This window comes from Diplotaxodon limnothrissa, linkage group LG23 (genome assembly GCF_057381915.1).
Source record: "Diplotaxodon limnothrissa isolate DT_005_m linkage group LG23, D_limnothrissa_male_GT1.1, whole genome shotgun sequence".
Taxonomy (NCBI): Eukaryota; Metazoa; Chordata; class Actinopteri; order Cichliformes; family Cichlidae; genus Diplotaxodon; species Diplotaxodon limnothrissa.
In genome coordinates this window covers 468,897-495,567 of record NC_140617.1, presented here as the reverse complement: position 1 = coordinate 495,567, position 26,671 = coordinate 468,897, and the positions used below count along the sequence as shown (strand labels likewise).

The 26,671-nt window shown below is 45.1% G+C and overlaps 1 protein-coding gene across 2 annotated transcripts in view; it reads right to left on the bottom strand.

Moving 5' to 3' along the window:
• Window positions 1–26,671, bottom strand: part of p3h2 (prolyl 3-hydroxylase 2) — a 42,630-nt gene that overhangs the window by 5,171 nt on the left and 10,788 nt on the right. Inside the window, exons 2-5 of one of the 2 annotated variants that reach the window (XM_085347451.1) lie at window positions 5,839–5,991; window positions 5,183–5,372; window positions 3,064–3,195; window positions 1,827–1,954 (exon numbers count right to left, since the gene is read on the bottom strand). In XM_085347451.1, coding sequence (XP_085203577.1) covers window positions 1,827–1,954; window positions 3,064–3,195; window positions 5,183–5,372; window positions 5,839–5,991 — 603 coding nt within the window. The remainder of the gene's footprint in view (window positions 1–1,826; window positions 1,955–3,063; window positions 3,196–5,182; window positions 5,373–5,838; window positions 5,992–26,671) is intronic. The other variant, XM_085347453.1, reaches the window with a different exon arrangement.

Here is a 26,671-nt window from a genome sequence, read left to right as displayed (position 1 = left end):
TTAAACATTTGATTTATTTCTATGTTATAAATAATAAATAACGGTTTTATTTTGATCTCTCGTGCATAAAACACCTTCAGACAAAATTATTCATATTTTAATACGAGTCCTAGATAACTCAGAGGTCTGTCCATAATTTCTCCAAGCTCTAAAAGTCACAGGGTATTCCTCTTGTCCGTATGAAGGAAATGAGAATGAGACCGTGTTTCCTTTGGCTCTCTGCGCTTCAGTGCCAGGGCTAATGGTTGTGATGTGCTCATTTTCTCAGAGGGAAACTTTCCCTCCTCAGGGTAAAAAAAGAATAATATTGCAGTAACACAGAGAGCTGCTCTGCATTGAGGTGGATTGTATAAGATCTAAAGCTCCCACAGTGTCTCACACACTTCTGTGATTTTTTCCTCCTCCCGAGTGCCTAAGAAGCCAGACTCATCAGCGGGGAGGCGGTCGGACATGGCACGGGACCCCGGACTCTGTAAACGAACTCTCCCCAAAAGAGGGAGAGGACGCAGAAGAAGAGAGTCTGCGGCCCAGTGACTCTTCTGTAAACGGATGGGGATGGAAAGACAATATACACACACACACACACACACACACACACACACACACACACACACACACACACACACACACTCACTCACTCAGTGTCTCTAATGAATAACAGGCTTTAGGAGAAAAGCTGTTTACTTGGAGCTGGACTGAGGCAGCGTTTCCCTCTTAAAGCAGCTGATCAGAGTTTAGGAAGAACAAACGCTCAGCGCACAAGTAGCTGATGAGCAGTAGTCAGCCTCTGCAGATTTCATTTTCACTAGCTTGCAGACATTTAGCCTTTAGTTACTCAGAATAACAATAAAAAAGATGGCAGGGGAAACTATGTTGCCGTAAACATTGCATGTCGATAGAGTGAAATGTGCCGAGTGCTGCCAGCTGGATGGAAAACGTACACGAGTGAAAAGCAAACTTGAAGAGGCAGCAGCTGCCAAGTGGCAAGTAGCTGCTTCATCCAAGACATACAGCAGGAGGGCCACTGCCTCTCGTCTCCTCGGGTTTCCTTAAATCCACACTTTTCCTCTCCAGTCCCGGACGTCTCACGCCAACACTCCTGTTACATTACTGCACATCCATCTCAAGTGGAATCTTTAGCCTTTATTTAATCTTTACTGTTTCTTTGACGCACTTGCCAGTTACCTCAGCCTCATTCCTCTCAGCGCAGAAAGGTGTTTGAAAGAGTTTGTTCTCATAACTTAAAAGAAACCGCATAAAGCCCGGAGCGCCTCGATTAACCTGATTACACCGTCCAGCTTTGAGTCTTTGAAAAGAGGGAAAAGAACAAGCAGAATCACGTCTGCAGATAATTAAGAAGTACCGGCGGCGATCAGTGCTACCCCTCAGCCTCCTAGTGATGCACATATGGGATGAATTTCAAAATCCTACGTCACCTTGTTCCCCAGTTATCGCATTCACAAGATTTTCAGGAAACATCACCTCTGACCTTGAGGTCAGAGGTCACTGAGACTCGAACTTTGTGTCCACGCCACCTGCCTTCCAGTCGCTTCAGTGAAATCTTCTCAAATGACTTGTTGGTGTTTTATTTGCATTTTTACTTTCATCGGTAAAACTTCCATCTTTACGTACGAACTCAAACAAACAGAGGCCAAAACAAATGATCGCAGCTCTCTCATGCAACATCCTGCATATTCGAGCAGTAACGTAGCCGGGCACAGACACTAAACACACTCGACACGTTGCTCTTCTTATGAAGTTTAATTTAGAGGCCCATTCACTAAATTCATCTGGTGTCTTCACGTCCAAACACATCAGCTCCTTACCTCTCGTGGCTCAGCATCATGTCCCAGCTCCTCTCTGTAGTAATCGGCGTTTTCCTTCATGAACTCCTCTCCCTCGTGGAACAAAAGGTAGGTGAGGGCGCACTGCAGCGCCTCCTCCAGCCTGCCCGCTGCAGAGAGACACACAAAGCAAATGAAGGAGTTTTATCTTGGAGTTTCCACAGGAGTAGACTGTATCATGCATGTCACACATGTGCAAAGTGTGTACCGAGTGTTTTGTGAAAGGACTGGAGTATGTGAGTATATGAGACCCATGTGTCACAGCTGACGTTCCAAAACTCTCATTACAAACAAAGCCAAAGGTTGACGTAGTGGAGACGGCGCACACACAGGCTCAGGTTGCTACAACAGAAGGAGACCAGCGCCCGTCACCGAGCGCTTCCTGAGACGTCTGCGAGCACAAACGCACTCCTGACGAGAGGCTGAAGGTTAACCAAAGCTCTCCTACCTCTGCTGCAGTTTATTATCTCCTCCCAGGCGTCAGAGTGTGGAGCTTTGAGAAAATGCCACTGACGTGTTTAGGAAAAAGCTGCAACGGTATGAGTCCTGCTGGTGCTGAGGAGTGAAACAGCAGGAGGTCACAGGCAGCGACGTTCCTGCCTCGCAGGCAACAAGCACCTGCCTTAAACTTCCAACCTTTAACAGGATGTTAGCGCGAGCGCTCCGCGCATGAACTTTTTATCGAGAAAACAATGTCGGACAAAAGTTCAAACTTTTTAAGTCTGATTTTTGAGTCATTCCCATTATTATCACACAGCAGCCAAAGAAAGAGACACACCCACACTCAGACCCACTGATCCACGATTCCTTATTGGAGCCACATGTTTACAGGTCATCACGATAATCAGTGATGTCACAACTCCTCAGCGCCATCTTTTCCCGTCTACGCGTTGTTGCCGTGCCAACACTTCTGTGCTGAACTCTTCACTCCCTCGTTTAGATGTTTTCACACTCGCGCGCACCACAGAGCACCAGCATCAGGTTCAGCCACGCCGTTGATGCTCGTGATACAAGGTGAGACTCGACCGGCGTGCCGATCCACTCGTCTGCAGCTCTTTGTGGTCGTGGGGCCTTCGTGTACACACATGTCTGTGTTTGTGTGGGCGTTGGACTCATGGGTGGATCCATCTTCATAATTGTGCAGTCAGACTGAGCTTCACACAGACAGTGTCTGAAAGTATTGTGCAGTCACCATTTTTTACACTAAAGAACAACCTACCTTTGAAGTAGGCAAACTGAAGGTAATCGTAGTGCAGAGGCAGGTAGTTCTCCATAGGTGAGAGGCGGCCGGGTCGAGTGGCGAGGTCTCTGACACACTCGTGCTCGCAGTGCAGCACCTGAGTGAAGTGATCTGCAAACAACGAAAGATCTCAGAGCTGGTCTTTGATTTGAGTTTAGCATAAATTCCTTCTGCTGTGAGACGAGGACGTGACTCTTCCAGGCAGGTAACCACGGGGTCGTGCAGAGAACGAACTCTCATGTTGTTGCTTTATATGTTCATAGTTCCAGAAACTGAAAAGATGTTTGACAATAGGCCTGAAAGAAGCCGCAGGAGGGATCCTGTTACAGGATGTCCTGTGTTCAAAGTGCACAGACACGCCATAAATGCACTCCAACATACACACATAACAAACTTCATGTTATAGTTACTGCAACTCATACAGATGGTATGAGACCAGATCTGGGATTTACGCACATTAAAGGCCGACTTTCAGCTGGTCTAATGGAAAAGAGCCCGAGCTCATCTCAGGGCAGATACTTCATCAAAACACTGACGAGTCCCAGTAAAGTCTAATCTAAAACACAGAACATCTGAGAACTTTCCGAGTCCAAATTTGGAAAATAACTGGATAAAAACGTTGATGAATAAATGAAAAAGGTTCTCGCAGTTTCCAGTCTTGGCAGATCTTTGTAGAATGAAACATTAATGGAAATTCAAAAAACAAGGCTCAGCACATGATTTCCTCATGTTGATCCCTGAGAGGAGAGCCAGCAGAGCTCGATGAGCGTGCTTTATGAGGACGTGTGCTCATCGTTTATGTGCAAGTATACTGAGGCGATGTCTGAGCAGCTGCAGCAGCGCTTTCCTTACTCTCTCGCAGGAGCAAAGGTCGGATCTGAATCATGCAAAGGGATTTGACTTTCTGGGTCAGTGAAGGAGAAAGTAATCCTTTAAAACTCCCGTATATGCGAGTCATGTTGCGCATTATGACGATCGCAGCCTGTGCCGTGGCAGCGCTGTGGAAAATGAGCCTCCAACTGTAAGTAAAACAAAGCCTCTCAGCGTTTATGCATCCTGGATACGACTAACCTGCAGCTACTGCTCAAACTCAAAAACTCTTACAATAATAATAATGATAATAACACCCTGCCCAGTCACAGTGTAATATAATAATACTAAAATTATAACTGTGATCTGGTTCAACAAGATCATTAAGGTCTACAGAAACAACACAAACTGACAGCAGTATGTGAAGCATGAGATAAATGCCTGTTATTTATCCAGCTCATTAAAAACGTTTGAACAATATTTTGTGATGAAGCTATGCGGTTAACCTTTCGCCAGCTGTCAGTGTGATGGACGCCAGGCTGCCAGTGACCTTTGGAGTTGAACTGAGAGACGCCATTAGGGAGATAAAGTTGTGTAAATTACACTAACTTTCATTTTTGTGGTTAAAATTCCCCAAAACTGTCGACGGGAAAAACACTGAACCGTTTAAAAAAGCTTATCTCGTGGTGTGTTCAGGTACAAGAATAAAAGCTCCTAAAAGTCAGCTTCACAACACGTTTCCTTTTATCTGTCACACCTCGAGTCTCAGCTACAGAAACCTTCATATTCTGAATGAATAAAAACCAAAACACATCCAATAATTGCATGGATGTCACTACAATTTTAGTTAATGAGCCCAGGCATGTAGTAACTAATGCTCCTTTAAGCAAAGACGCCAAGAACAACGATCGCAGCAGTGGAATGAGGTGACGGGAGAGAGAGCTGGCCTGGGTTCAGGCCGTTTCTGCCAAACATGGTTATGAAGCATGTCGACTGCCTCCCAGAGCTAACCGCACAGCTCTGCTAATAATTCTGAACAGACTCAACTAAACTGGGATTTATTGGGACTCTTAAACATGCAGCTCAAACTCGACTCTGACTGGTGCAGACAGACGTGCCATAGCTTTTGACTTTGCGCGGGACACGTGAGAGAAGACGTGACCTCGGTTCTGGATCTCAACTGCTTTCTTTTGTTTGCTTACTGCAGTGAAAAGCGGGAGAGCAAAGCAAAGGTCAAAGGGCAGACTGGAACCCAGACGCCTCCTCGACAGAGCGCCTGATTTCTTACCTGATACGACTTCATGGAGGCTGTAGCGGTATCGGAGGTGATCTTGGCCCTCAAACTTCTGCGGGCCTTGGCACAGCGCCCGACAGTCCACGTCTGCCTTGTAGTATTCCACCAACGCCTCCTCAAAGAGAGCAGTCGCTCCTTCGTAGTCGCCTTTATCATACAACTGCACTGCCGCTGTGAAGGAGCGCTGCGACAGGAGGCGATAACCAAGACAAAAACGATTTCAGCCATATAGTCGCAGAGCAATATGATTCCCATAATGATGACAGCTGGTGAACGTCACGTTCTGCCGCTGAGGAAGGGCGGGGCAGCACATGCTTCAGCAGAAACACTTGGGACTCATCCACAGTTAAAACTTTGAACTGAAGCACAAGTTTCACTCAGTGAGACACTCAGAGGCAGCTTCACCACAGCTGCCACTGAGATGTTTCCAGTCATTAAACTGCAAGCACCATTAACACAAAGCCCCTTCAAACAGGAAGCGCCGCTTCCCATGGTTTCCAACTTTTGGAAAGAAGCAAAGTAGGAAAAGTGAAACCTCGGGCAGAAATGCTTTTTGTATTAAATTCAGTACACGTGGTTTATGAAGATGCATCAGGACATGAAACCCAAATAAACTGAAATGTCTGACAGATTAAGGTTTTGTGTCTTGCCTGGTGAGGCCGGGCTTCTCGGTCCACAAAGTGAGTTTCCTCGACGCCCTGCAGGTTTTTGTACTGCTCCAGGTCCCGGCCCATCTCCACATGCTCTGGATTGGCCTGGAAGTAGGTGTGAGCCGCCTCTGCAGCCTTGTCGGGCCGCTGCAACTGGAAATAAAAAGAGCATAGACAGAAAGAAAAAGGGGTTATTGAAATAGTCGTGTCAGCAGAATTAAGAACTTAAAGTTTGTGACGGGCATTTTTGGAGCAAACTACAGTAGAATTCAGACAATAAATTTATCTTCATGTTTGCAGCATTAAACAGATGGACAGCTCTCTGTTATCCATAAGCTGACGTGCTATACCTGGAAAGAATCTGCAGCCGTTCTTCTGAAGCATCTGCCCGAAGAAACAGATTACTTTCCTAAAATGTTTGGCATCGATTTTTGAACTCATAAAATAATCATTTGTACAGTGTTTCTTCCTCACTCAAACTCAAATGCATCCAAGGTGCTCGTCTGCCATAAAGCAGCAACACGAGGGGGCAAGCACACGCTCAGCATGTGCAGGAGCTGAAGCAGCAACGCTGCACCTGAACAACTGCTGCCCATAAAGCCAAACAACGAGAGGTTTAGACATTCAACGAGACGAACATTTGGGCGTGACCACTGATGCTTTTTACCTCTAGTTCTCCATCGCCTGCTGAAGTTCAAAGCAAGCACAAAATAGGAAAGAGAGAGACTTTATTGCCCGACAGGCTAATAAGAGTATTTCAGAAGCTGCTGACCAAACAACAATCAAGCTGATAGGAAGGAATCAACCAACGAATATAGAAGAGCATCTGTGAACACACACCACACTGAATCCTGAAGCAGCCACAGAGCCCACCGAGTGCTGAGCCAACAACAGGAAACTCGGTACCAGATTGGAGAAGAGAGGAAACTCGCTGCCGGTCTGCTGGCTCTCGGTGGGCTGAGGATTTGATGTAAACGATGTGAAAACCTGGATCCCTGTATCAATAACTCCTGCTGGTGTAATGATGTGGGGGATTGAACACTTTGGGCCGCTCAGTACTAAGGCAGCACTTGGTTACTGTTACAAACCAAGTCCATCCCTCTGCGACGGTGGGGCTGGTTGAAGCCACGCTGGGCTCAGCATATATTAAGCTGCTTTTTTTAGATGTAACCTTTACAAAACACCGCTGCTGGCTCCGGCCTCAACCGAACAGCAACAAACCAAACAAACGGATCAGGGGGAAGATTAAGGGCATCTTGAGCAATTTGAATTCCAACGTTTGCCCTTTTCATCTCTAAAACGACCCACACGGTTTGTAAAAGTCGGCTATCAGGACGCGCCTGGTGCCTTTCAGATTAGATAGTCATCGCGTTCAAGCCTCAACACGGACACATTTCTCTCTGCAGCCAACTCTGTATACAGTCAACAAACAAAAGGGCTCTAAACACCAGCCTGCATTGGATCTGGTTCACTGGATGTCACTCTGTTTGAACTCAAACATGATAAGTGCCTGCAGGTTTTAATCTGCCGTTCTGTTGGATGGCTATAAACACGCTACCAACAAAGCCAAAACTGAGCGATAAAGAGCTTCGAAATTCAAATGAAGTGCTCGACAGTGACCGAACTGTAGGCAGAAGCAGCCGAGTAGAGAGCAGAACGATTACAAGAGAACAAAACACAGAAAGGTGAAAGTTGACAAGGTTGGAGACGATGTCGGCTGCGTATCCCCTGGAAGGCTGCTCAGCAGCAGAGCCATCTGACGCTAATTGTCTCAATCCATCATGTCGCCAACAGGTGCAAATTTAAAGCAGACCCCTGCATTTCACAAGCTAACCTCTCTCCAGTCGAGTATGTCGGACTGACAAAAACAGAACTCCACACACGCCAACCCCTCATTTGGCCACCAGGCACCGATTCATGTTTGCCAGTAAAAAGGCATTTGTTACAGTAAAGGTCTCGCTTTGTGCTCCTTTGTTCTTTATTAGATAAAGTTCGGGAAAGTCCACATGTATGCACGGATATCCTTTCCTGCAGGGACCTTAATGCACAAACTCACATGCTGAAGATAGACAAACAGAGACGTCTTTGTGTTTTCTGTGGGGGATAAAATCTTCCAAGAAGTGTACATCATGAAGATCAAGATCAGCTTCTTATTTTAAAAAAGCATGGATGATCTTTGTGGCACGAGTTTGGCTACCAGCCCACTCCTGCTGCAAACACTGGGAACTCCACATTTTAACTCAGCGTAACATAAAAGGTTTGAAAGCTTTTGAAAACCACACAGGAAGAAACGGAAACATCAAATTTACACAACCACGACGTGCACATACATGCACGATGACGAGTAATGCAACCTTCGCTGGAGTGCACGGTCTGAAGTGGACCAGAGGGAGGAGCTGATGGCACAGCACACGCTGCTGCGTTCGAGATACAACATTCTCCTTTAAGACACTGTTGTCAGCTCTGATCATCTGCTTTGTGCACAGTACCAGCAGGTCACAGCAGCTTGGTACACAGTACAGCCACCTATTCTCTCCCCAGCTGCTAACATACATTCACAGGGACGACATGGCTCAGGGCTCAGGGCCTGCTTTACCAAGGCAGGAATCATTCCAGCCAATCAGACACAGCACACAGTGCGAGGACCCCTGCACACTCAGGACTAAATATACTGTTCATTAGCAAATAGCAAAGTTTAATAGTGCCGGAGGTCATCAGTCTGAGATGCTCGCTACCATTTTATGGAGAGATAAAACAAAGTATTTCTGAGAGTCGGTGTACTGACTCAAACTGCGAAACCCCCAAGTGAGTCCAAGCTGGAAGCTTCTGCATTGAAAACACATGTTCATATATCAAACACTCCCTCAGCATGACGGAGCCCGAATCAATCACGGCTGTGGGATTTCCATCACGCTATTCGGCCGAACGTTCGGCATAAAGACAGTCATGTGTAGGTAAAGCCAACTGATGTTTTATTAGCAGCAATATTTCTGCATGTGGTGCAAATATTGCATCGTTGGTATCACTTCTGACTACACTCAGACTAAATGCTGAAACAATTCATTTTTTGCTGACCGTGCAAATCAAGCACCTGACTGCAGCAGATGGCCCCGCCCCTCCCGGAGCCTGGTTCTGACGGAGGTTTCTTCCTGTTAAAAGGCAGTTTTTCCTTCCCACTGTCGCCACAGTGCTTGCTCACAGGGGGTCATATGATTGTTGGGATTTTCCCTGTATGTATTATTGTAGGGTCGACCTTACAGTATAAAGCACATTGAGGTGACTGTTGTGATTTGGGGCTGTATAAATAAAGCTGAATTGAATTGCAGTGTCGTCCTCACTCGTGCATGAAACAACACATTTCCCACACGTGGGACTAATAAAGGTTATCTTATCTTAAACCAGAGACATTACAGGCAAATGTTACAGGCAGACTTTCTGATGGTAGTTTCTTTTCCTGTCAAACAAACGATTGCAACTGTGAAAACTGACGGATTTTAAATGAGTTAGCCATATTACACGTATTCATTTGATTGTTAGAAAACTGCACTGTCAGTCACAGTGAACAGAGTTCAGCTTTCACTCTCTCCAAAACAACACAGCAGGAATATTTTTCCTGTGCATTTAAAACTCAGTTTCTGCCACAGAAAGCAAATCTTATGATGTACAAGATGTAAACTGTGCTGACTTTCTCCTCCCTCGTGAATTTCAAAGCCGCACCTGTAGAGATGAATAAGCACCAGTCAGTGTGTCCAGCCTTGAAAAGAGCGACCTGTGTACGAGCTGCTGGACCGCCCTGCCACTCAGAGACGTGCTCTTGATGTGGGAACGTGTTAGTGCCAAGTTAAATGTGCATTTGCATGCTTTTCTCCTCTGGGGCTGCACCTTCCAGTCAAAAGTATGCAGATAGGTGTGGGCTGGCGCTGAAGACGCAGTGATGATGTGACACAGTGCACACATGGCAGCGCTACAAGTTCCTCTGCACACAGTTCTGAACAGCTGAGAGATGAGCAGTCTTTATAAGCTTCTAGATACCAAGAAGTTTGAGCTTTGAGAGTGTTACACAGATTTTAGTGTTTACGTCAAAAGTAGGGGCAGGAAAAGCTGCAGGATAGTAACAATTTCAAGATTATAGTGCACAACTCCTCTCCTATTCCACTTCTTCTTGCAAAGGTTTCAAACAAACTCCTCCCAAAATGTTACAGCTTTGAAACTTGAGGGTATGCAGGCTGAACACGGCATTATTTTTCTGCCACTATTCTGAGCGCACGTAAAAAAAGTTTGGTTTTGTGGCACAAATATAACGGTGTAGAGAAAGAGTTGAGCGCGAACGGGCAGAAATGTTGAGAGCGTGAGCAACACATTGTGAGCGAGCGCAAATGCAAAAACTGAGCGAGAGGGGTTGCTGTTGTGTGTGTGGATAATAGCAAATACTGAAATACATTTTTTGTACGCAGCAATGAATTTTGTTCACTCAAATTCAGCTTTTCTTTGCTCGAAATAAATTTCTCCTCAAAATGCAACACTTGCACCTGCAAAGTTTGTTCACGTGCGCTCAGAATAGTGGCACAAAAATAACGCCATAGGCTGAAAGGCGTCGCTGCTGTATGCTTCAGCCACTCAGTGAAACTGCAGTTTGTGTGCATCTGTCCTGATAGAATTAGAATAGAATAGAATTCAACTTTATTGTCATTGCACATGCACAGGTACAGGGCAACGAAATGCAGTTTGCATCCATCCAGAAGTGCTTCAGTGATATAGATATATTACAATATATATTAGCAATAATATAGATATGTGAGTATATTACAGAAATGGGTCTATTATGGTATGTTATAATGTACACGGTATGAAGTATGTTGTGAATATTCTATAACTATAAGTATGTACAGGCTATGAACAGGATATAAATATGAAAAACTATACAGAATATGAAATAAATAACTTTACAGAATCTGGGATATACAGCTATACAGAAATGGGAACTATGCAAGTTGTAAACAGTTGTAGAATTAAAAATTATCGTATTGTACAAAATGATTATTTACACAGAGCTATACAGATCTTTAGGATATGAAAATGTCAGTACCTCGGTTTATCTGCCAGATGCAGATATGAAACGCCGTCATAGTTGGCAGGAGACGAGTCAGTCATGGTTCAAAATACGTCTCCTTACCAGGGTTGTAATGGCTCAGCAATGGCTGGCTCTAGCAGATCAATAATAAACGAGGACAGGACTGGGATTGGTCTCACCTGGTGAAGAAACCTGCACACACCTGCTGACTCTTAAGGCTTTTTACTGCCAGTGAAAGCTGCTGCAGCTATACTGAGTGAAAACTTGACACCGGTGCCTGCAAGAGAAACCCACCGTGGGAAAATGTGTCCAAATGGATGATCGCCTCCGATGAGGCGAGCGCATGCTTCCTTCTGCTTTGCTTCAGAGGTCACCAGCGAGCGCTTTGATTGATAATTCAAGCGTGGAAGGAAGTCTGGAAAAGACCTCGTGTTTGACGCTTTCAGTGCCCGTTTTGAGACCACGTGCCAACATTAACAGGAATGAAGCCCATTTTTAAAAAACACAAACTTTAACAGAAACATATTACAAAGCTTGCTTTTGATTCACGCGACTCTAATTGGCAAGGAAAATGTTGTTACACCTACACATTAGCCTTTCCATCTCGCACACTTAAGTCTTTGAATCTCTGGAGCTTTGATGGACAAAACATTGCTTCAGTAGGAGCTAGCTGGACACACGGCCACATAATGTCTTTACTGTGTGAGGAGGACAGTGGTCTGAACTCATAATGTACAACAGGCGCTCATGATCCAGAATCTCATTAGCTATCCAAACATAACGAGTCCATGTATGAGCTCAAGTGGATCAGACAACCTGACCTGAGGCGGCTGGAATCTGCAGGCATGTCTGGGCTGCGACTGACGACACCGGGCTGCAGGGGGAGCATCACTCCCTCCAACTTCAGCGACATCCAAGGAAAGACTTGCAGGAACGCCAAGACAACCTGACTTTCCCTGTAAGCTATGCTGACGCCACCACATGAGCTACTGTATCCTTGGACAACCATCACACTCTTTCCCACGTCAGATCGTGCTTCCCGGGCAGCGTCAGGGAACACAGGACCGACTTTGTGTGGAAACGTTAAAGAAAACATTAGGTGCAAATGTTTGAAGCAGTGCAGACGGGGTGGAAAATCACCCATGATGTCTTTCTCCTTCCCCCTCCTCCCAACACCTTCCTCACATTCCCTCCTGCCTGAAACACAATAACACGCTCTCTTCTCCCAGGGAGAAACAGGCCAGCTTAGCCAACGTCTTTATTTGGTTATTATCCCGCAATCTCACACTCCATCGGTTTTCATCCACATAAAAATAGGTGCCTCTTTCCCAAACTGGAAAAGTGTTGACCAGTCCAAGAAGTGTGAAAACAGTCTTGTCTGTTGCTTTGTGTAGATCTTTTTTTAGACCCTGACAGAAACAGGAGCCCGTGAACGAAGTGCCACCGGCCCAGCTTTCTCAGCAGCTTCTACCATGTTGCACGGGATTCAAGGAACTTACTTCAGCTTTTACTCTCCCACAAGATTAAAGGGGAAACGTTCGGTATGTAAGAGTTTAAAAAAAAGCTTTACATTCACACAGGTGGAAACCTACACACAGAGGTTATGGGTAACATGAGCTGACTAATCCCAGCATGCAGCGCTGCAAATGAAACAGGCTGACGCAGCCGAGGATCAAACTCGTCCTTGGAGTTGGTGAGAAAGAGACGAGATGTCACAATAACCTCTGAAAGCTGTTTGCTCTCATCTTATCTCTCTCTGAATAACCACAGAGCGAGGAATCCTCCATTTTGGAGGATGTTTTGAGAAACGGCACATTTAAACACACTGCATGCCAATCAGGCTCAGGGGTCAAAGGTCATTTCCAGATGTGGCGTTTGTGTGTCAAAGCTAAAATAAAGACAAATGTTGAGTTTACACGAGAGAAGCGCAACAAATGAGCGAAACTGTCAGTGTGGGAGAGACTGCCTCTGCAGACAGCATCCAGCTGCCCCCTCAGCCCGCACTCCCCAGAGGAACAGAAAATATGTTAGTTCATGGAAACCTGCTGATTACCAGCTGCCTTTCAGTGACACCCACCTACTTCTTCTGTGGGGCCTTTGCTGAGAGGCTGAAATGCATCCAAGAGCCACAGCTGGACCAGAAGATTTCAACAGAAGATTCAGGAATTTGGAAACACTTGAAGCCTTCAAACTTGTGTCCTTTTAGTTTGATAGAAATCTCCATTGAATGTGCAATTAAGCTCATTTCCCCACGTCTCTGTAAAACTGAGCGCATCAGCTACCACGGCAGAAGGAACATCCAAAAATGCACTCAGCTGCCGAGAGTCAGGAGCCGGTTCAGACTTGGTTCAGCTTCACTCTGATTGGAGTAATGGACCCACCTTTTCCCTCGGGATTAGAAAAACAAAGAATCAGAATCAGAATGGGTTTATTGCCAGATGTTGAGGTTTACAACATTAGGAAATTGCTGGAGTGGTTCTGTTCAAAGTGTCATAAAAAGACTACAGCCCATAAATCACACCACAACCCTCTGAGCCTCAGTCAGGGGGGAAAGAAAAACCCTTTTACTGCATGGGAAAGGTGAAGAAATGTCCAAAGAAGCAGAAACAATAAAACCTGCGTGAGTCAAAGACAGAGCCTCGTCTCTCTAAGCTGACGTGCTCCAAGAAACCAAACAGAAAAACGTCTCAAACCAGCTATGACCGCTCTGTGTCTAATTCTTCCCTTTCACGACCGTCCCGCTGAGTTTCGCATCTCCTGCAGAAACCACCATCACTGGAGAGCGATGCAGCGAGGAGGTGGGAATGGGGAGAAAACGCAGACGGGAGTTCAGCTCGCAGTAAGAGGCAAAACGCCGAGTTCATAAAATATTTACTACAAACTTTTGGACGCAGAGAGAAACACTTGGCGTTTCTTCTGATGTGGCGTTCGCTTGTTCTCCTTTAAACCAATCACATTAAGGATGTTTTTCCAGGTTAGTTTAAAAGTGCTTTTTATTATAACTCTGTTATAAATCTGCCACAAAGGCAGCGGACTCTGTTTTGTGAGCTACAAACTATTTGCTGCTCCCTTATTTACAAAGGGCTCGTCACAGCAGGAAGACGTGTGTCGTCTCCGGGGAATCCAACCAGGAATCTTTGGCGTGTTAGCCAAGTGTGCAAACTGCCACACTACGGAGACACTCTGGGGAACTACAGAAGTGAACAAATAAATAAATCAAGCCACATCTGTGTCAGCTAATATGAACATAGGAGTGAATTTCGATTAGCAGCTGTTCAGGAATGAAAAGCTCAGGATAAATTAGCTGCATCATCCACTCAGACTGGAACAATTATTAGACGTAGAAGAAATTCTCGATGTAGCTGAAACCAAACCAGACGCGCTTTTATGTCCTCCCGCTGCGAGATTTCAGCACAGCCTGCTTGCACATGACAGCGACAATAACTCTGATTCATGAGCACGTTTTTAACAGCCCAAATACATTCTGCACATAATGGGATGATGCAAAGAAAAGCACATGAATCCTCAGTGGAAGCACTGGGACGAGACGTTTTCTCCGCATGTCGCCACTTCCCTCTTGGGGGCTGTTTGAATGCCCCCCCCCCAGCCTTTGTGGGCTGAGCGTGGCTCTTTGCACACATTTGCTGGGGACTGCAGCGGAGTGTGGACACAAACGCACGTTCAGGATGTGTTGGGACATGTGGAGAGGAACTCCCGCTCCCATGAAAAGGGTGAAAACATGTGATGTCAAACTGAGGGTACAGCTGAGCAGACCTCTGCGCTGCATTAACAAGTCAGTTCAAAGGGCTGTGATTTCATTGGTCGGATACCTTCACACGTGTTTTCTAAATTTATCCTTGCCTAGAAAAGAAAATGAAGAGAAGGAATCCAGTCCGTCCACGGTGAAACCAAAATATTTTACTGTGATTTCTGGAAATGAACATTTTTTAGTGGAAGCAGTTATGAGGCAGATACAGAGCAATGCTGCTCTGCACTCACACACAGCACGACTGCTGATGCTGTCACATTACACAAATGTAACATTCCTGACACCCAGCATGGGGACTGGAATCCAGCTCAAGCCTGCCAGTGCATGCACACACACACACACACACACACACACACACACACACACACACACACACACGTAAAATCACATGATAATGGTTATGAGACATTTTAATGGGAACCTGTCAGACCTGAGGCTTTGTTTGTGTCCGTGCATCTTTCCACAGCAGTGGAATTCAGAGGTTTGTGCTGCAGTCACCGTAAAAAGAAGGAAAAAAGTCTAACCAAGCAGGTCTGTGCCTGTCTCCCTCTTCCTGTTTGTGGTCACATCCTCTGCAGAGGCATTCGCCCCCTACCGGCCCTGTTATTTGATGGGCCTGGCTGCGAGGAGCTGGACAGGTCTGAGGTCAGGGGTCGCGGAGGTGTCGGGCTGATGACCCAGAGGTGACACGTTGCATGCTTTGCATTCTCAGGTAGTCATGGAGGAAGCATGGAGCATAGTGGGGGGAAACTGTCCAATAAAGAGAATATCAGGTGTCGATTCAGATCCAAACCAGCTTCACTGGTTAGTGACATTTATAATTACAACATAAATACAACATAACCTAAAAATCCATATTTATTGAATTATCTTTAGCTTAAGAGTCAATTTAATATGAAATCTCTGGATTTTATTGACTCAAAGTCCGTGTCCAACAGTCAGGAGGAACAGATGATGGGTAACAGAAACAATAGGACAACATGTCTTCATTCACCACCAGTTGTTTTATGAGGCAAGACTAATGGGTTAGTGAGCCTTTGCTTGGCTGAATCACCTTATGCTGAATACATAACCTGAAGCTGCTCATGTTCAGAGTTTCAGTTTAAAATCAGCTGGAAGCAGAACATCTTTACAGGTTCTCTGCTCGGCCAAATGCAATTTACAGCTGAGGCCCGGCTGTAAAGTTACCGCAGCACAAACTGTCAAGTACTCGACTCTAGTCTGTGCACCTAATTCCTCATCTTACTGTGGACCAATCGTAGCATCTTTTACTGTAGTATTTGTGATGCTCTCTGTCATCAAATCAACAGGTAGTCGGCTAACTTTGATCTCCACTGTTGAAACCTAGATAAGGACTATTTATTTCCTTTTGCATTTCTAAAGCAAATCTTGATGTAAAACGTCATCAAAAGTGTTGACAGGCTCAAAAAGTGTTACAAAGGGTGAGATGTGATAGTGCTGCCGTGGAGAAAGGATGTTTTTAAAAGGTCAGTGCTCCTAAACTGCACAGTGGAATCTTGTTTGTGGTTTTTGGGAAGCGTGAAGGACAAAGAAAGACAAGTTAACCGTGAGGCGGCTGAATATTTATGTCACAGTTACAGAGATGAATTGATCTAGAAAACTTTACTGCTCCTATCTTACAATCATGAATCCAGACCTGCGGCGTGCATTTCCTCCTTCAGGCCTTAAATATGATTACAGGATTTCCCTGCCTCATTACAGAAACCTGTTTCGACTTCAGGTCCTCTGTTCGTTGTTAGAAGGGCAGCGCTCGCATGCCTCCGCTCTGCGTTTCCATTAACCTGCCCCCCAAGTTTGAGTGAGAGCACGTTTGGTATTTATTCCACAGCAAAATTAAAGAAATATGAAGTGTGTCTGTGTCTCCATGAGTACTGAAAAAAAGCTGAGCCCCTGTAACCCTCAGAATAATACGTCTCCACAGCGAGGTAGGTGACGGTGGACAGCGAGTGGGTCAGAGACCCCCCACGGAGCAGTCTGCCGATGGTCCTCAACTGTTTGCCACTGGTTGTAACAAATCCTACGTGGCCACAAACACTGAAAGCCTCACAGCGCCTCAAACTCTGCTTCCTGATTAAACACCTGCAGGACTGCACGAAACACTGAAAAGGAAAAAAGCAACCAAAAGAGAAAAAGGCCAACAGAGTTATTAAGCACAAACATTCAAATCCATCCGACTCGTGTTCATATTTCATGACTGTCACCACAGCAAAGATAAATGACACCACGACAACCGCGTTTGAAGGGTGGAGCTCGTGGACGTTACCAGGAAACCACCAGGAATGCCCCGCCCTCCGATGACAACACAAATCAAACAAGGACAAAGTGGCTAAAACTCTGGTGTTTGTGGCCTCTGGGCCCCATAAAGCCCACAGCCACAGAGCCTCTGCAGCAACATTATGAACCCAGAGCTGCAGCCTTTGAACTGTTGCTGCTTTGCTCTTTAAATACATCCAGGATCGACCACAGGCCCGTCCTTTTGGTAAATGTTTCTGTATGTGTCTCTAAGTGTCGCTCGTGATAGTGACTGACGGCAGCTGAAGCCTCAGTATCAGCCGTCATGAAGCACATCGAGATTTCCATCAGCACCCCCGAGTCTGCGCTGGTCCTGCTGCAGTGCTGCAGTATCAGGCAGTGCAACCGAAACATCTGCAGAGGTTAATCTAGAGTATCGGGTCAGGAGATGTGTGTAGGCAGAGTGAGATAAAAGTGTTGATTTAGTGCCACAGAGCATGTCCCGCATGTGTTTGTGTGCAGCCTTGCATGTCTACACCTCAGCAGAGGTTTATTTGAGCATCCTCTGCTCATGGATGATCCTGTGCATCTGCACTACACCCGTGAGTGCTCCAGCTTCCCGACAGGGACTGAGAGCTTACAGGCTGCTCAGTAACAGAGCGAGGAGGTTAAATTACCATAAGCGCTGACCCTTGGGTGGGAGGGGCACAGGTGGCCTCGTGTGTGTACTCTGTTAGTCTGGCAGCTCTGACACTGCTCGACTTCAAACTTATTTTCAGGGCGACGACTCTGCCAGCTGTCATAAACATTTCAAAGAGCAGCTTCTGGTCCTCAGCTACAATAAAACCCCGGAGAATATTTTGAGATGTTTGTCGGGCGTGAGCTGCAAATGCAGAGGTGACGTCTCAGCTCCAGGTCTGGGACTCTGCCCTATTAATAAACTGTGAGGAAGTGGTTTGGCAAAGATAAACACACGGGAGGACTTGAATTACACATCTGTTCATTACAAGAGGTCTGCTTCTGTTCTCTGAAAAATCTAGGTCATCAATGGCAGAGCGGGCAGCAGAACCCTTCACGACTCCCTTTGTTTCACATACACGTCGCTCCAGTTCACAGAATTATCAAGTAATGTGTTCAACATCTGAAAACTTTTCAAAAGGCCCAGAAATACTCGTAACTCATAATACCATTCACAAACGAGCCAGAGAAATCCAGGACGAAGGGAAATTCCCGACAAAACATTTGGCGACCAAAGCTGACAGACTTTTGGGACAATAAACAGATTGTCCAGCGGGTGTTTGTGCCAGCGAAACTTTCAAAACAACATTAAATAAACTGGTCGTGTGCAGCACGCAGGATTGGAGGAGCCAAAGTGCAGGAGGGCTTTGCTGCTGAACACCAAAATAACTAAACTGAATATCCTCCTGTTGGAGGAGTTTGGTTTGGGGAAAGTTTTTAGGCTGAAATTACATAATTGATAAAAGCACTGTCAAAGTTAACATCTCAGAGAAAACTAAGATGTACTGTCCAGCTTTCTGGGGCCTGGCTGGAGCTGAGACGTCTTACGTTTCATTGGTCTGTTTCAGATCGTAGCCAAAGATTTGTAGCTGTGAAGACCTCTGAGAATGCAGTACCTACAGATAAAAGGTCAAAGGTCAAACATGGTAAATGGTAAATGGCCTGTATTTGTATAGCGCTTTACTAGTCCCAACGCGCTTTACACATCCAGTCATCCACCCATTCACACACACATTCACACACTGGTGATGGCAGCTACATTGTAGCCACAGCCACCCTGGGGCGCACGCACATGTGCGACATAAGACATAACATGACATAAGACTGTTTTGTATATTGATCCTGAAGATCATTCTTCAGACGCAGACACACTACATGCGATCGCTGCTCCAAGTTCTTGCAAAGGAGGAAATGAAGAGTGGAAAATGTCTGAGGCTAAACTTGGACAAGACTCAGAGTCTGAGCCAAGACTTCCAGGAACTCCAGATTAATCATGAACCTGAGATTTGGTTTTTCAGACAAGAAAGAGGCAAACATGTGGATGTTGTGTGCAGACAGCTGAAGCATCCACATGTTTGTGTCTGGCTCAAACATATTATCGGTCTCAGCCTTTGGATGATGGCTTAGAAAATAAAAACAGTGAGTCTTAAAAACTCGTCAGGATCTTTTTGTTGTTAGTGTCAGCGCTAAAAAAGCATATTTGGGGTCTGACTTTACAAGAGTAACATAAATAAGAGTCCACGGGGAGGGGGGGAGCAACAAAAAGAGACACAGCTGGGCACCGCTGGCCTACATTGCTCTACTTTCTCTAACAGCACAAAGAGAAAACTTATGTGACACATTAAGCATCAATCTGTTTTCATGGTGCTTAATTATAGGAGCCGAGGGCAAAAAGACTTCTGTGGTCAGACTTTTATAGCGGAGCGGGATCTGCCGAGGCCCCATTAAACCGTCAATCCCATTTGGACGACTGAAATATAAACTAAAGGACACAAAGAAGTAGCATCTGAAGGACAAATCCTCGTCCCATCTCAGTCCATTCAGGAATTTTAAAGCCACAATGCTGGACGTATTGCAGGACTTAAAGATGTGACGACAGTGTCAGAGCTGCGCTGACGTTCACACCAATCAGTCAATAACCTCAAAACGAGACTGAAAACTATTTTTGTTGTCCAAGTAGGTGAACAGCGACTTCGTCCAAATTCCTTAAAATCGTATTTTCCACAACCAAAAAGTAAATTTTGGAGCTGTTATTTGAATTTCCCTTCTGCACAAGAATGTGTTTACTCTTGGCCAGACCAAAGTCATCCCACACACAGCTGCTCGAGCGATACGAGGGAATGATGGATCGGTTGCCTTGTCTTACCCTTGCATGAACCGGCATTCACACCCAGAGCGAGGCCGCGTAACGTGAAGTTTAAGATAAGAAAAACTGCCCTCGAATCAATCAACTACACTAATCTAGGGGGAAGAAAAAGTCCAGTCACTGAAATGAGGCCCTTCCAATGAGTCACAGCTCAGATAACAGGATGTCCCCGGGGGGGGCGAGAGGAAATCCCCCACAATCTGGAGAGGAAACATACCACCAGACCTCTCAAAGCTAGCTGTGTGGAAAAGTTTGAGTGTCGCCAACATGAGGTGCTTTTCCTACGCTACCTTCTACACAAACACGGGAAAGAAATGCATCATCATTACTGCTGATGTATGTGGGGGCAGATCTAGAAATATGACTTCCTAAGAAGAGGCTGATCTCATTTCCTCTCCATTCACAGCTGGCTCTTGTTGAGCTCCTGAGAAAGAAATCAGCTCCAATGTTGCCTTTTTTTCTCCCATTTTCTTGTCTGCATCCACCCAGGACAGAGATGTGACACAGCCTCCGGCCACGACTGCTCTTTCCATTAACTTCATTAGCTGCGATCCACAGACACGATATTCCAGAGACGTTTGTTTGGGTTTCATTGGCTTCAGTGTCAACGCTGTGATCTTCATCATGTGCAGTATTGTGAGGAAGACTAATAGATGGAAACAGGCAAGAAGAAAGAAAAAAGTAATCCATCATAAAAGGCTCACATTCTTCACCGTCAGTGGAAACGCACACTGGGTGATGTAGCCCGAGGAGGCGCTGCACAGGAATGCTTGTGTTAGCAGCTGAAAACATAGTAACACACTTACAACATGTGTGTTTGTCCCAAAGCACAATGCCTAAATTACAAAGCGGGGGTGACGAGTATGTGTCTCAACTTTCACTGAGGAATCCACCCACATGCTCCGAGTGCTGGAAAAACCCTTTGGTGCCGTAGGTAATAACCCCCCCGACGTGTTTCCTAGGCCTGCAGGATAACCACAGATGTTTGAAAGCAAGCCATGACAGCTGTAAGAGGTGGGACTGATAAAGCACACCTAAGACAAGAAACATCCCCCTGCCCTGCTCTGACATGACAAAAGTCAGTGAAGGTCTACTTAACACTTAAACACAGGACAAATTTAGCTTCACTTAAAAATCCTCACATACAAAGGCCTTGAATAACCAGGCTCCATCAGCCTACCTTAAGAAATTCATCCCATCATATTCCCAATATCCCAGTAGAGCACTTTGCAAAAGTAGAATGGGAGGCAGAGGCTTCCAGGCCCGTGTCCTGTAAAACCAGCTCCCAGTTTGGATTCAGGACACAGACACTCTCTGCTTTTTTAGATAAAGCTCACCGTCTGGATCAGCTGATCCAGAACTTTCCCTGTTATTCTCCTACAGGCTCTTTGTTTATACACCATCCTCATCCTCCAACAGGCAGGTGGCTGCCCCGCACTTATCCTGGTTCTCCTGTTAAAATGAAGCTTTTCCTTCCCACTGTCACCCAGTCCTTGTTCATCGTGATCATTAGATTGTTGAGGTTTTCCCTCTAATATTGTAGGGTCATCACCTTACAGTATAAACTGTAAGGTTTATACCTTATAAACTTTATACAGTATAAACTGCATTGAGGCCAAATGTGTGCTTGAACTGGTGATACCCAAATAACAGAGGAGTTGAACTGATCTACTACCAGATCACCTTTACAGGAGACACCAGAGCCAGTCAGGAGGTGTGTCTGGTGTGTTAATGAGCAAGAATGCAGGCTGATGTCATCAATATCACGTATACTTCAGTAAATTTGTTGTTATGGTGTTCACTCAGTGAAATATTTATAGATCTAAGCCACAGTTCCTTAACGAGACCCTGAAGTTGTTATCGTGTGAGGAAAACTGTCTACTGGCTGCTGGACGATCCAGTTCATTCATTCCTACATCCAATGGGGAGTACTCCTCATGATGTCATGGCTTTTATAGCCAGCTATAAACAGCTTCATTTGTTTTGTTGTCATACCTGCTGACACATACTGAACAAAAGCGGAAAAAAAGTTTGTATAATTTCCTTCATGTGTTTGGTGGGAACTGGGAACAATCCCATCCAAACATTTGGAACCACGGATTGAGCTCACTCTGACCTGGCAGCAGTGCAGCGTCTGAGGCCATTACAGAGCTTGCCCTTCACGCCACACGTGCAGCCCGGGTGGAAGCCTCCCACTCGCTGTCGGTGCACCGAAACCTCACCGCCTGTGCCATCAACCACAGCCAGGCTGTACTGTAAAGCCATGGAAACATGAATGACCCAGACTGCACTGTATGTATGACACGTCTGCATGCTGCTGAAAACCACACCGCCAACGGCAAGTAAGAGGACAAGAGGGGTTGTGATTGTTGGCTGTGACAGAGCCACCGAGTGGAGGCCCACACTGGAGTTTGAGTGAGGAGGCAGACAGGATGAAGAGGCTGCTTTATACATGGAGCATCTTCTAAGAAGGTATTAATGTGCTCTTATTTAAGGATAAAGCCGGCCTGCTGTCTGAATCTAGTGCCAGCTCCATCGTGATGAACAAATGAAGTCGTCATTGCTGCAAAACTTAAATTCACGTTTTTAGCCCAGAGCAGCGTTTTCCCCACAGACTATAGCAAACAAAAGGAGAGTTGTTTACTGTCCAACATCCACATGATGTCATGAAGACATTTCTGCACAATGGCTGCACTGTATAGAAAGTCGCTGGGCCTAATACGAGTCCATGGTACAGACTCTCTGGGGGAACTAACCACTCATTTCGTCACAGTTTCAAAGGTTCAGCTTTCTGCCCAAACCATGTAAAAATTCCTCTTGGATGAAGAGATGCTATAAACCACTGACCCAAAGAGAAGTAGCCCTGTCATTGGGTCTGTTTGTATCCCCACTGCTGCTTAGTAACCAACCCACAAGGTTAGTTTCTGTGTGGGTTTCGTTAATATCGCCAGACGTATGCCAGCCTTTTTGAGGCGGACGCTAATTTTAGGAAGAATTTATTTTTTCCCCTACTTCATGCGATATTACACCATTACTAAATGATTCCAAGTATTTTTATTATATTATATCCTATAAAAAAACACCTCAAAAAACATCTTAATGCATCTTAATTCAGTTTTTTAAATATATATACAGTATATAGCACCAAATCTCAACAATGGTTGCCTCAAGGTGCTTTATATTGTAAGGTACACACTATGTGATAATACAGATGATCCCCCCATAAGCAAGCATTTGGCGACAGTGGGAAGGAAAAACTCCCTTTTAACAGGAAGAAACCTCCGGCAGAACCAGCTGACAGTACAGTACATCCAGAAATCTGTGGTGACGGGAGGGACACGGGACAAATTACACACTGTGGAAGACAGAGTTTAATAATTAAGTATTGAAGGCAATGTGGCGCATAAACACAGCGAGTGAAGATCGTTGAGATTGTATCGCCACAACACTGGCGAGCAGCTGATAACTGTAATTCTTTACATTTTGTCACTTCTGTCTGGAGAAAAACAAGCTGTGAGAGTTATGATGCTAAAGTGCTTCAACATGAAGAGTGGCTTACAGACAGGCTATGTCCATCTTTTAGCTAATATATTGATCTGGTCCAAATGAGAAGAAGTAGCAAAGTAGTAAAAGACGGTCGTGCGTAGTTCCACACTGTTGACCGACATCCAAAATGTTGATGGGACCATTGCACGTGAGTCACGGTTAAAGTAAGAAAGTCAGTTAATTACAGACACAGCTTATGATTGATTTCAGCTGTGCCAAGGAACACTACACTCTCACAAACATTCACCATGAACCAGTGAGATAATCTTAGGGCTTGACACCTATAATTAACAAAAACACTAACTACACTGTATGGCCTTTAAAAAATCTGTTTTATTTTACAAGTTTCTGGTCATCCAGGAAAGCGACATGAAAGGAAATCTCCTGCTATGTCAGCACGTTGTGGCTCCATGGAAAAATGTACAGAAAGCTCGCTGTAAACCAAGTGCACGTCTGCTCAGTATATGCTTAAAAGGCTTCTTTGGATTTATGTTTCTAATCTGCTCGGGTGTGAAAACAGCAGGACCTCATCCAGAATAAGCGGCATGGTTGCTCTACAGATGTTGTTTCTGATGCAGCCATGAAGTGTATACAAACGATGCATTGTTCTCAGCCCACGGCCCCACTCTGCAGCGCATAGTTTCCACATTTACACCACTTAATAGCACAGTTACACAACAGCACAGGCTGTAAATCACAGCATATTCTAATATGTAGTGAAAATCATTAAGTAACCATTATGTTGGAATGGCACAGTACACTTACTGTTGCGAGTTAGCGCCACACGACACTACTCAAACCCCCAAACACAGAATATATTTCTCTGAGTCAGTGAGCTTGGCCTGCTTCAATACATCAGCCGTTTACTTGCAGTTTGCTGTGGCTGTAAACAGAGTTCGGACCCTTTGTTACGGCCCTAGCAGGGCCTCCTCCTGAAGATGCCTGTATGGGCGTGTCCCACCACCTCTTCTGCCTGAGGTGCTACCTTTCCCTGTTACACAGCTGACTCACATCAGTAATTAAAAGTATTTAAGCCCAGGGAAAGGTGAGCTCTGGGCCAGAGTGCCGTTAGTGTGGTTACAGCTTGTGAGCTGAGTGTTTGTTGTGTTTGCAGCTAGTGAGCTGCTCTCTTTCTTTTTGGCTTACGTTTTACTTTATTGACCAACGCCTGAGTTTTGTTTGTTTTCTTAAATGGTGATAGCGGCTTGTCCGTCTCTTTTAGTTGAGCTACTTTAATAAAACTATTTAATTTAACCCTTTTGCCTCCTTGACTCCTTTTTCTGACCCGGACACTTTTTGTTACTTCCCCCTCACCGCCTGGACCCTTCTAGGGGAACGTAACACCCTTGCTTAGAAACATTCAGCCTAAGCTGATGTGTTTATTATCAGCATGCTTCTAGGACTTAGCTTGAAGCAAAGTAAATATTGAAGATTCAAATCTAAAACTTAAAAATGTTCTTTATCATCTCTTGAAGGAAAATGTCCTGTAACACCATAACAAGTACGACAGCAGTAACACGACGCTGTAGGGCAGCTTTTCTAAGACAATGAGCACAAAACAACATCAGGCTTGAGGTAATGCGACATACATGTTCATGTGCAATACTGCAATGCATTGTGGGCTGCTTCTTGTTGAGTCTGACCGTGGCTGTGAATAGAAACGTACGCTGCAGACAAACTAAGGGCTGGTCGGGACCTCGACCTTTCCTGCCCGAGCAGTAACTCTGTGCCAGACCTAAAGCACTCCAAGTATTTGTGTCTGCTAAATTAAGAGGCCTGTCGAATCCATTGGATGGGCCATGTTTCCACACCAGGCAACAAAGATAATCGTGCAACTATTACATTCCTACAAAACAGACATTTTGCTGCATGAGAAGAGACACTGGAGCCTTCTAATCTATAAAAATAGTTGGCTGCTGTTCAGGAGAAGAAAATAAGAAGGACATCGTTCCACTGGCTGAACCCTCATTATCGTTAGTTACCGGGTGGAAATGCAAAGACCTGTCGATAATTACGACCTCTGCATGGACAGAAGAAAATGGCAACATATTCATCAAAAGCAGATTCAGTTTCAATTCTCAAATTCAGTTTTAATTATGAAAATGACTGAGCGAAACAAGAAGAGGCTTTCCTTTGTCCTCTGTGCAATCGAGCCGCGAACCTTCGGATCCTCGCGTCTTTCTCAGGACTCGTAAGGATCAGTAATATCCTCCATAACTAAAACCACACAACTCAGAGATTAAGCAAACAGGAAGCAGAGACGGCACAACAAAGCAGCTCCAGGCACAAGACAATAAACGACTGTAAACACGCCACCTCGCTATACGGAGCAGGCGTAGCTATGGTTACACTGGAGATGGACGTCAGACTAAACGAATGCGACTCTGCTTTCAGCATAATGTTTACGATTACAGCAGGAGGAAGCGTTTGTTCCCGTATCGCTCCTCTACACCCCCCCAAATTTTTGCACATGTCGAGGAGCGTGTCAGGCTACATTTCACTGTGTGTTATACTTGTATAACTATGCATGTGACAAATAAAGACAGCATGGAGGAAGCGTTTGTTCCCGTATCGCTCCGTCTAACAATGCCATCTGCATGTCGACACTCGTGTCTTCTCTTTCACTGAGTGTCAGGATGTAATGCATCGTCTTCAAGTGGCAGCTCTCAAAATCCCAATGGGAGAAAAAACGTTTACGTTCATGTGACGTCACATCGCAGAGAGCGCTTCATATCAGCCGCTCGTCCAAACCATCCACTGCTAAACTGTCAAACTGAATGCAAACACATCCAAAGCGAACCAAAAGACAGCATCAGAGTGGTGCAGTGTTTCAAACAGGCCGAACACGCCGCAGTACACAAACATTACATCGTGTGTATCAGCCAGACTGGATCTCTGGATGTGACTCAGCGAGGTTAAAACTGGATCATCATCATGTTACCTACAAAAATGTAACTATTACTTCATATTACATTATATATCTTACTTATCATTATCTCTTTGCAGGTTCTGGTTTTAATTCATTTGCCATTATATCATCACAAACACATAAATACACATTCAGTTCTGCTAACTAGAATTCACAGACCTGTACACTGTATTATTAAAAATAAAAAAATAACAGACAGCGTCTAGTCCTGAAAGATGAAGCCGATGAGGATGTGCCTAAACTCGCTTTTGTTAGCCATGAGAGGATATCTGTTGTTGCAAACAGAAGTCTAACTATAAAAGTGTAAAAGAAAAAGCTCGCCTGCTCACTGTCACCGCAGTAAATGCTTTCCTTTAAGGTCTCAGGAGAGTTTCACTGAAT